At 41.4% G+C, this 12,336-nt stretch overlaps 1 protein-coding gene across 1 annotated transcript; it reads right to left on the bottom strand.

The window, feature by feature from the left end:
- Positions 1-821: 821 nt before the first annotated feature.
- LOC307046422 (zinc finger BED domain-containing protein 5-like) lies at positions 822-2,129 on the bottom strand (the record flags this gene model as incomplete). Its single annotated transcript, XM_079692816.1, has 1 exon — positions 822-2,129. The coding sequence occupies one exon, from the start codon at positions 2,127-2,129 to the stop codon at positions 822-824; it is 1,308 nt and encodes a 435-aa protein (XP_079548942.1).
- Between the last annotated feature and the right edge of the window lie 10,207 nt (positions 2,130-12,336).

Below are 12,336 nucleotides of genomic sequence, written 5' to 3' on the forward strand. Positions count from 1 at the left end.
AGTGACTATTAGAAAACATCTCTCTGTTGCTTCAGAGGCCATAACAGACTTTGTTGATTTACCAACAGTTGATTTAAAAAATCTAATACATTTCAGTCCAACTCTCTCAATAACCTTGGCCAAAACAATAAACAGTTCAACATAAAGTGCAAGTTGCACCAACAACATAATAAATAGTTCAACATAAAGTGTACTGTACCATTTAAAATAAAATAAAAAGGTGCCAGTGATTGACCTCAATCCCTCCTATTCTTCCAATATCCTGATGAAAAATAAAATCTCTCTGTTGCATAGGCCAGTGGTTCCCAAACTTTTTGGGCCCAAGGCACACCAAAGGACAAGTAAAAATCTCAAGGCACACCTACCCTAAAATAGCCCTTATAACACGTGTTATCACTCATATCATGTAAAATATCTGTAAATGTGCATACTTATTTACTAATGGCAAATAAAATGTGACAAAGACAACTATATTACTCATGAAATATTTATTAACGAAAAAAAAATTAAATTAATTTATAAATATAAATATAAATATATATATATATATATATATATATATATATATAATATATATATATAATATATATATTATATAATTTATTAAACTTTAGCAAATTAGGCTTCATCAAAGCAGCAACACACTCATTTAAACCAGACAGGTCACAAAATTAAAAATGAGGCAACGGAAACTCAGCAGAAACTCAGCACAGAGAACTGTCAATGCAAGGAAACATGGTCCTGAACTACAAATTATGAATATAACATTTCACCAATCAGCATTGAAACATGTGCTATTTTAAAATGTGCCTATTTACAGATTAATGGGATACATGTGCCTGTCGGGGCGCGCAGATTTTTTTAATCCTCGCTGGCACTGAAGAGAGGGCAACTCGCAAGTCCTGTTCAACAGACAGCCGTGACCTGCTGTTGTTCTTCATATAAGTCAGAGTAGAGAACGCCAGCTCACACAGGTAGGTAGTGGGAAAATGAAGTAGTTGCTCAATCGCGTGGTGGGAGATGCTTGGGTACTCCGATGCAGAAGCCAACCAAAACTGATCCAGTGGGAGCTCACTGAATTTGAGTTTCAGTGTGCGGTCCACACGGAGCTCTGCGCACTCCTCTCTCTCTTTCATGGAGAGCTTCTCTGTGGAGGATTCCTGGTGGAATGGGTCTTGGATCCAGTCATAGTCCTCGATGTCAGCCACACGTGGAAAATACTGCTCAAACCTCTCTTTTAAGGTCTGAAGGTGTTCCGCATACACAGCGCGCTCCTTAGCTGCCTGCGGCGCAGCTGATGTCAGCGGGAACATGTCCATGGAGCCCTGCTCCAAAGCCTCCTGCCACAGGAGAAGTTTGCCCATAAACCCCCGAATCTTATCTGTGGACGATAAAATGTTTTCATTCCTTCCCTGAAGCTTGGCGTTTAACTCGTTCAGATGCCCAAATATGTCTGCGAGGTAAGCCAGCCTGGCGCACCACCTCTCATCCGCGAGCTTGTCTTTATGTGGGACAGCGTTTTCACCTGAAAACTCCAAAAGCTGTTCCCGAAGCTCATAAAGACGGGATAGGACTTTCCCCCGTGACAGCCAACGTACCTCTGTGTGCAGGATCAGGCTTTGGTGGTCGGCTCCCATCTCGGCGCACAGCTGGGAGAAGAGGCGAGATTTCAGGGGCCTTGATTTTATGTAATTCACCATCTGCACGGCCTGATTCAGCACCTCAGTCAACTCCGGGGGCATGGTTTTGGCAACCAATGCCTCTCGGTGCAGAATGCAGTGGTTTGTCACGATATGTGGGTTTTGTGCCCTCACCTTAGCAATGAATCCTTTCACTCTCCCCGTCATGCTCGCCGCACCATCTGTGCAAAGACCGACGCACATATTCCAGGTCAGACTGTTCTCTTTAAAATAGTCATTAGTTACCCTGAATATTTCCTCTCCCGTGGTGTGGCTTTCCATTTCTTTGCAGAATAAAAATGTCTCTTTGATGGAGTCAGCATCAACATATCTGACGTTTGCCAGAAGTTGGGCAGCCCCACTGATGTCCGTAGATTCATCTATTTGGAGGGAAAATCTGCCGCTCGCCTGCAGTTTCTCTGCCAAATGTTCCTCAATGTCTTCGGACATGTCGTCGATTCTTCTTTTGATCGTATTATCAGACGACGGCACTTTCGATAGCTCATTTGCGGCATCTGGACCCAGCATGACACCTGCAAGTATTTTGCAAGCAGGGAGGATGAGTGTCTCCGCTATTGTGAGGCTTCTTCTGCTTTGCAATGAGCTCCGCTAGCATGTAACTCGCCTCCATTGCCTTATCCGACACTTTCACAGAATCCAACAAACGTCCTTGCTGCCTCTGGTTCAGATCCCGCGCTCTTTTGAAGTAGTCCAAGTTACTGTGAACATGGGCGGGATGTTTGGTTTCCAAGTGCCTCTTCAGCTTGCTTGGAACCATGTTAGCATTAGCTAACTTCTCCCGACAGACGACGCACTCGGGCTGAGGATTGTTCACATCCCCGGTCCAAATGAAGCCATAAGACAGATAACTGTCATGGTACTGTCTGCTGACAGTTTTTTTCCTCTTCTCTTTCGGTGGTGGGTTGTCGGCAGTCTCTACACTGGTGGTTGCTGGTTTGCTCCGCACAAGAAAGCGCTCCATTTTCCCGCTTGCTTGTTTCTCAGTTTTAATATTGTCCTTCAGCCTTTGATGTGTCACAGTCTTATAAATCCCACCTGCGCAACTGCGTTAACAGCGGAATACGGGGTTCTGTGAGGATTATTTTTTAAATAATCGTTTTTAGGTATAGAGTTTGCCTCTGTATTATGAAATGTGTGCATACAAAGTACTGATATAGTAAATAAAAAAATAATTATTTTTGTGTAGTTGTATATTGCAATAATAACGTATGTTTGTCACAAAATCCCACGGCACACCTGGACTTGCGTCACGGCACACCAGTGTGCCGCAGCACACCGTTTGGGAACCACTGGCCATAGGCCACTGTTTGATCAATGCGAATTGGGTGTGGGTCCTTGTACTCCGAGTCGGGCTAACGTCCACGCTAGCTTCCACGCTAGCTGCTATAGGTTTTGCATTGAGGTGATACTTGAGGCTTGATGTCAGTGATGCAAATTAGTCGCTTTTCGGCGCCTCCCGCTTTTTTAACGCTGCTTTGGGTGACTTGTGTAATTCGTGGAGAACCGAAGAGTTTTCGTTTTCGGGGGGGGGGGGGGGTGGGGGTCCGTTTAATCCGTCCGTTAGTCCGTCCGACTGACGGACAACTTCTCACTTCAAAAAAGAAGAAGAAATCTAGATCGCCAAATAATTAAACAAGCGAGTGCCTGTTTTTCCTGGCCAAGGACAGGTTCCTTGAACACAACACGAGCGTAACGTATCTTCACGTGGTTATGTCTCGTCTGAAAGGAGTGTAGACTAGACTTAAGTTCTTACGGAGAGCACCGGAACGCCGCTCCAACTCTTCAAAAATTGCAGTACCCATAAGGAGCTGTACACATGCCGCAGTGTTTGTGTGGCTGTGTCTTTAGTTGTAAGCACAGTGGCGATCTGTTGTTATTAGCATCTGGTTAGCGAGCTATGCTAACGAAAACGAAGAGCTTTTCTACAACCGGGTGGAAGAGAGCTCTCTCCTGAGAGGCTCAAATAACCTCAGCTCAGTGAGGTTAAGACACACCTTGATATGATCATTATAATTATTAATGAGACATTAGAGACTAAATGAAAAACAGGTATAAAATAAAAATGACAGTAACAAAAAAGTTGTTAAAAATAACAAGAATAGAGTTTAAAAGGGGAGTGATTATTTGTAAAATATCCAGAAAGAAAAATCTGCTTACAAATGGGTGTTGAAAGATGTACCCATAGATCTGCTCATGTTGTTCTCAAAGTGCACCAGATTGATGCTTTTAACTTCAATATTTAAAAAAAAATCTTCCCGGGGGGAGCATGCCCCCGGACCCCCCTAGAGAAGGTTAGGTCCCCCCCACTTAAATCATGTTCACATGGATACTAAGTACATTTGCGCACATCTTGTGTCCATATCGTTCTGTTTTGGTGGTCATGCCACACCGTGCATGCATGCATGCATGCGCGAGTCATGGTAAAATATCTGGATTAAGAGGTTGCGTTTTCTTTGCACAGCATGAAAGAAAGGCCAAATGAATTGTCTGTGATTTTAGTTTTTTTAAGCAGAAGTTGAGTTCAATAATTTGTAGGGACCTCGGAGGATGTTGTAAAAATTGAAAGGAAAAAGGTTCCCCACCCCTGCTGTAAATAATAATAAAAACCCTTGATTTATAACTTAAAATATCTGTCTCCTATTGATGTGAGTATATTATAAAGAATAGCCAGTTAATTGAAGCATTATATTACAGGCCTTTGTCAGATGGTATATTACGCTGTTTCTTTCTGCTTCGAATAGTTCTCTCTTTTTTCACCATACCCGTGTTTGCATCACTGTGATGTGCTGCGGTGATATGCAAATTCCTTTTTGCATAATTTGCAAACAACCGTGCTCTTATCGATGCTTCCATCCGTCCGTTTTTTAAAACAAAATGTCCCATCCACGGGGCCAACCAAAGCGGTCTCATCAACTTGTCCGTTCATGTTTGACTATTGTTCACTGTGGTTTGTTGTTGTTTGAAGTCATTAACGTTAGTTGGTGCTCCAGTATAATCGGTACCCCTGAAACTCATCCAGTGAGAAACGTTCCGCGGTGCAAATATAAGTGCGATTTAAAATGCGTTAATTTTTTTAACACGATAATTTTTGTGTAATTAATTAATCTTAATTAACGCGTTAAAGTCCCGGCCCTAATAATTATATATTTATACTTTCCCATAAGGACCCAACGTGGCACTGTGTCACATGAACTTAAAATGTTCTGGAAAGTTCCTTATACATCTTTAGCCTTTATTGTATCTCATGAAGTCCCTCAGTGACACACCCAGAGCAGTCTGGTCATGGTCCAGGTCATGTGATTTTGTGTTCCCATAACAACATGTCCAAGATGTCCATGTGCTCTGCTAACATGTGACAGATCTAGCTACATTTCAAGCTTGTTTTTTGTTGCTAAAGGTCAAATTCAAGCCATTTAAAAATGAAAATGCTTAGGCTACATAACATGTCCTTTATTACATTTAAACTGTTGTGGAAACATTTCTTGATCAAATTGATATGAAACAAATGAGACAAACATCGCTGTGACACTGCTGTCACATTGGGACTTTAACCCTAAACTTCCACAGTAAACTCAAAGTGAAATATATGCACAACTAGAAATATGATTATGATCTGCTCAGTTAATTTAGCTGATTAAATTATATTTAGTTAATATATTCTTTATTCTTCAATTCAAAGAATGTTCAAACTAATTTAAACCAACAAATCATCCTCATTAATGAAGTTATATATAAGTTATTTTAGCATTAAAGCCCAATGTGACACATATGTCACATTTCCGATATTTGACACTAGAGGGGGTTACTTGTCAGAAATGTGGTCTATTTAGTCTAAATTATGTTTACAAGGTGAAATGGACTTACAGCCTCCCACACAGTGCAATAGATATCTCACTGACTGTAATGAGGGAGAGTAAAAGAGAGTGAGGAGAGTGCTTGCGGAGTACATTGACCCTTACATGAAAGACAAGACTGTTATTTTGTTTGCAAGGTTTTTATTAAGAACATTATTTGTTGTAAGAGCTACAAGGTGTACAAAGTAAAAGGAAATACAACACCTTTGCTAGCTAAAAAAAAGATGTGATTCTCCAATGTTCAAAGTGAGGAGTTAAAAATAAAATTGGCTGCACCCACTTCCAGACTTCCTTTGAAGTTAGCTCCATTACCTTCACCATCCTCTTTTTTATGTTGAGGTGGAAATGAAATTAGAATGAGAAAACTGTATAGGGTGTTGCAAGGAGCATGACTGGGTGCAGGTCTGGTTTTGCGGCCCATGTCCGTAAAGTGGTCCCAAATGTGAAGGTAACACACTGTATTATCCACATGGAGGCTTTGGCTAGCAAAGCATTGCAGCAGGACTTAGGTGAGGTTCTTGATGTGGTTATTAGAGTGGTCAATCTAATACAAAAGCAACCACTACAATCAAGGCTCTTCAGAGAGCTCTGCAAGGAGATGGGGGCAGAGCATGAGCACCTACTCTTCCACTGTGAGGTACGGTGGCTCTCCAAGGGAAAAGTTCTACAGAGAGTGTGGGAGCTGAGAGAGCAGGTCATGGCTTACCTGAAAAATGAGGACGCTAATCTTGCCAAGCATTTTGAGGACAAGCGCTTGTTGGCAAAATTTGCCTACCTTGTCGACATTTTTAACAAGCTCAACATGCTGAACACCAGCCTTCAAGGAAAAGAGAACAGCATATTGGATCTTGAAGATGGAATACAAGGATTCGAAGCACGCCTTGGTCTGTGGAATTCCCAGCTGGTTGCAGGAGAACTGGCAATGTTTCCTGTCCTCACTGCCTGTGATTCTGTGAGGCAGAACATAGTCGAGCACTTGTCTCAACTACAGGAGAACTTCAAGCGGTACTTCCCTGACTCACAGAGAGCTAAAAACCTTCAGTGGGTGAAGTTTCCCTTCCAAGCTGTGCCATCACAAGACCTGGGTCTCAGTCAGGCAGAGTCAGAGGCACTGCTCACACTGCAGGTCAACAGGGGCAGTAAGATGCTGTTTGAAACAACCACTTTGGCACAGTTTTGGGTTGCTCATTTCCAGCAGGCTGAGTTATCCTGCTTAGCTAAGATAGCAGAACAACTATTGGTACAGTGTGGCACCATATACTTGTGTGAATCTGGGTTTTCTACTTTAGCATACCTGAAAAACAAATACAGAAACAGGCTAAATCCTGAGCATGACCTCAGATTGGCACTGTCAAAAACCCAGCCCAGAATAGATCTGCTGGTGGAAAACTACAGATGTAGCGATTCATTTCAGACAGTTTGAAACGCGAGGGCCGTGATTGGTACGTGATCTGCCCTCGCTCAAGGGAAAACCTCCAGCTTGACTTGAGACCGCCCCTGTGATAGATAAATGTAATTATAATGAGCCAGCTGCAATGGATCATTGATGCACCAGGGGGTGCAGTGGGGTTCCACACTGGAGCTCATGTGAAATAAAGTCAGATACAGTATGCTGGATGTACAGCGGAACTTTGTTAAGATCCATATGTCACGGATATCATACTCTGTGCTAAATAAGAGACATGTAATCATTTACAAAACATCACCATGTTATTATTTAACAAAATAATGTTGTTTAGTCGAAAAAAACGAACAGGAGGAAATGCAGCCCGGCTCTCGATTTTTAATCCTAATTTAATCATCATCTTCGCCACGATCATTTATGTTTATGTTCGCCGAATTGACATGAAATCACTGACACATATACTGTATTCAACTTCATTAAAACGTTATTAACGTGCCTAAACTCAGTAATTCACTAAAAATATTTATATTTTAATGGAGCCTCGTCGGCAGATCAGGATCCCAAAGCGTGGCGGAGGGATCCTGATCTGCATGACGGGTGCTATTTTCCCCATAAGGAACAAGTCGCTGCAAATTATCCCGCTTATTACATGGCCACATTCTCAACAAAGTAACGACATGACTCCCAATATTAATTGAAATGCTTTTATGGATTTAGAAAATGTTTTTATTGATTTAAAAAATAGTTGTATGTATTGATTTAAATTGACATGCATCCGCTAAGAAAAATAATCCGTTGTTACCGTTTTTTTAAACAGTCTGAATGAAACGGCAGCTCTCAGCTGTGTATTTACACAACTAATGGCCCATCACCCACAGCTCTCTCCCCCCCTCCCCCCCTGATCTTTCTTCTCCAGCAGCTAAATTAACTGTAGGTTACTCTGAGTGACCATAGACTGTATGTGACAAGCTTACAGTTAGTGACGTAACAACACCATAAAAGCTGGTGGGTTGAAAGCAATACGGGAGGTCAAAATAACTAGAATAATTGTGATTCATTTATTGTGGCTTTTATATTTTTAGGTATAAAATGTTATGTAATTCAGGCTTATAGTTCACCCTTCTCTAAAAGCCTTCAACAATGACAATATTCATAGTAATTTAATAAATCCTTCCAACACACATTGTAAAAAATAGCCGACTGTAAGTTAAGAAATCATTCCAATATGTCCATCTTCTGATGTAACAACAATAACATTATAAATAGTAACATAGCTGAACATGGTATTGCACATTTAGCTTTGAGTGTTACTGACCTGAGATGTTTTTATTACATGAATTAAGGTGACTGAGGCTTTTTAACATACAGGGATGCAAACTCATCAGGTATGAAAAAGGTGACAAGGATCCGGGCCCCCGGCTCCCCCACCCCACGGAATGACAGAGGATTTTAGCAGTCAGAACAACTAAAGCAGCAGTGTTAATAACAGAAACGCCAAAGAGTCACATCTAATAGAAATATATATAAAAGCATTTATTTTAAATTGTGTAGCAGTCAGTTTATAATTTTGGCAGCACTGTTGAGCATTTTGAAAATGTATTTTCATGCCTCTGTGCAAGGCCTAAGTCTTTCTATCTTTATAGCCACATGGTGTAAAATAACTAAGTTCATAAACTCGACAAGTACTATACTTGGGCACAATTTTGAGATACTTGTTACTTTGTTCTTCTACCCCACTACAGTTCAGAGGTACATGGTGTACTTCTACTCCACTACATGTATGTAATACCTTTAGTTACTTTACAGATGTGGATGAATGATGTGAAATATAATCAAGTGTTAAATCAGACTTTAGTGCTTCTACTTTTACTCAAGTACAAGATCTGAGTACTTCTACTTGTACTCAAGTACAATATATATATATATATACTTATATATATATATATATACTTATACCACCTCTGTTTATAGCCTATGAAAAAAACTATTAGAAATAGAAGGCTAAAGCTAACGTTAGCAGATAGTGACAATGTATGTTAGCTAGCTAGCTCAACGATTCCTTAAATAATATTGCCACAGAAAACCTTTCAGTTCACATCACGCTCTGCCGATCCAACAGGGAGCTCTGCTCTGAACACCTGAACGGCCCGTTCTAACAGCTGTTCACCAGCGGTCCAGTCTGTTCCACAGTGACTCCGGACGCACAGTTATTAACGAACGCACCCGTAGGTAATGTAGCTGCTGAAGCTAGACCATCATGTCGGAGCAGCAGAGCCTTATTATACATCCACCATGAGCAGGGGCGGACCTAGCACATTTGGTGCCCTAGGCGAGCTTCACCACTGTGCCCCCCCCAAAAAAAATATCAAAACATCTTAACAGTTATACAGTAAAGTACTGCAGCTTTATTTATTACAAGCAAGAACAAGAGCTAAGAATAAATGTAAAGTGCACACTAAAGAATTAAAACAAATAAACAACTTAGCTAACAAACAATAATAATATCAATAACAAACAATAAAAGAATGTGCAAATTTGCTTTCAAAGAAAATTAAGAAGAAATGTAAAGTGCACACGAAAGAATTAAAACAAACAACTTAGCTAACAAACAATAATAATAATAATAACAATAACAAACAATAAAATAACGTGCACATTTGCTTTAAAAGAAAATTATGTATTGTAAAATATGTTACACATGTCAAATAATCAAAATATAATATGCTAAATAAACAAACAAATACATAAAAATTGCAAATTCACTTTGTCTCAAGAACTATTTACATTCCACTCCCTATCATCACACAAGGTTGGCCTACATATTAGCTCCTACTGGTTTCCATTTACAGTGCAATCCTTCTGGCCTTCCTCGCTGCAAAGTCATCAATCACATCATCATAGGAAATCTGACCACCAACCTCATGGTTAATACTGATTACAGCCAGACCACTGAGGCGTTCTTGAGCCATGGTGGACCTCAGGTATGTTTTCAAGAGTTTTAATTTGGAAAAACTCCTCTCGGCTGAAGCTACTGTTACTGGTAGCGTTGCACTGATCCGCAGAGCAATACACAAGTTGGGATATATTTCGGTGAGCTGCTTTGTATGTATGAATTTCAACAACTCAAGAGTTGTCATGCTCTTTGATGGCAAGTCAGGTACATTTTCCAACTCCTGAGCCAGCTCCTTCCCATCCAAATCAGATTGCCCTCCATGGCTTAAGGTGTGTGCAAGTGCCTCTGCTTGCTTCATCAGCTCTTGGTGTGGCAGGTCTGGGAAGTTGTACAGAATGCCAAACTTGTCTTGCACATGTTCAAGAGTGGTAAACCTCTCCTTTTGTGCTGACACTGCAGCATCTACCACCACGTTAAAGAACGTTACCTCCAGATTTTGCAAGGCATTCCTCAATGGCTCATCAGGAGACTCATATGAGAAGTGCCTCTTTGTTGACTTCAGCCGCTTTTGCACAAGGACTGCATCCACATTCATGTCTTCACACATGTCCTTGGCTGATGTTTGTGCAGCCACAAAGCCTGTGGCTCTGTAGGATTTGAGAGCTTTTTCAGTCTTTTTCAGTAGACTTACTGCTACATCCACTTGCATTGTTTGGGACTGCAGGACTTTGCTCACCTGCTGAATTTGACTTAACATGTCATACCAGACCACTGTGCACAGTGAAAAGCGGAATGACCCCACTTCTTCTGCCAGAGACTGGGCTTCAATCCTGATGATTGGGTCTTTGGCCTGGTTTCTCACCTCAAGCAGTGCCTCTCTCACAGCTGCGGCTTCATATCGCAGAGGCTCCACAGCTTTCACTCTGCTCTCCCATCTGGTTTCTGACCACATTTTGAGTGAAAGGTTGACGTGTTTCTTGAGGATGGCCCATCTCTGTGTAGAGGCAGAAAACAGGCAGTATAGCTTCTGCACAATGCCAAAAAATGATATGGCATCTTTGGAGCTTTTGGCAGCATCAGCAATGACCAAATTGAGTGTATGTGCCCCACAAGGCACAAACAAAGCTCTTGGGTTCAACTGCAGTAGCCTGGCCTGTACTCCCTTGTTCTTCCCTCTCATATTTGCGCCGTTGTCATATGACTGTCCTCTGCAGTCATCAAAGGCAATCTGCAACTCCTCCAGCCTCTTCAAAATCAGGGCGGACAAACTTTCACCAGTGGACTCCTCTGCTACTAGGAATCCCATGAAGTGCTCTTTAATCTGGGGGTCTTCTTCCAGTGTCATAATTCTGATGACTACTGACAGCTGTTCAGTGTGGCTAACATCCGGGGTGCAATCTAAAATGAGGGAAAAGTACTTGCATTTCTTTATTTCTTGCACTATTGTTGATAGAATCTTTCCACTGATGCATTCAATCAACTCCTTCTGAATGGTTTTGCCCAAGTAGCTGTGGTGGGATGTTTGACTTTTAATCTTGTGGATGTGGTCTTTCATCACTGGGTCAAACTGCGCCAAAAGCTCAACCTCTTTCAAAAAGTTTCCATTTGAAGGAGAGTGGAGTATTTCTGTCTTTCCTCTCAATGCCATATTTCGCCCTGCCAGAGACTGTACAATAGCAACCAGTCGTGTCAGCACTGCTCTCCACCGACTCTTCTCTGCCTCAAGGAGGGCCTGCTCTTGTTTGTCTATTGTTGTACCTTGTTTTAATCGAACTGCCAATTCTTTCCATGACGCCAAATTGTTCAGGTGTTCCGGACTATTTTCATGGCTGGTCAAAGCAGCACTTGCATTTTTCCAATCCGACAGTCCTGCATTTGTTAAATGAATTTGTTTTGGAGATAAAAGTTGACAACAAAAACAAAAAAGACTGTTCTTCTTTTTTGAATATGTCACCCAACTTCTTTTGATCCTTTCTCCATTTACTAAGGTCCTGCTGAAGTACTGGTGGTGGCAACTTCTCCCATCATCTCTCCTTGGGAAAATGAAATCAGGTGTTATCTGATATGGTCCTCTCCGAACAAACTCTGTCCTCATTGTGTCTGTGAGATGTGAAGGGCAGTCAGCAGGATCGGTTGGTAGTGGATCGTCTGTCTTTGCTGCATCTGGAGGGCATGTGAAGCACATTTTCTCACCTCATATTCACAATATCTTCACACACACACACACACACACACACACACACACACACACACACACACACACACACACACACACACACACACACACACACACACACACACACACACACACACACACACACACACACACACACACACACACACACACACACACACAACCCCAATTCCAAAAAGGTTGGGACAGTGTGTAAAATGTAAATAAAAACAGAAAGCAATTATTTGAAAGCATGAGGACAATTAGGTTTATAGCTAAACATCTTTACATTCATCAGGCACACACCTGAG

This window comes from Notothenia rossii (assembly GCF_949606895.1).
Source record: "Notothenia rossii genome assembly, chromosome: 7".
NCBI classification, from domain to species: Eukaryota; Metazoa; Chordata; class Actinopteri; order Perciformes; family Nototheniidae; genus Notothenia; species Notothenia rossii.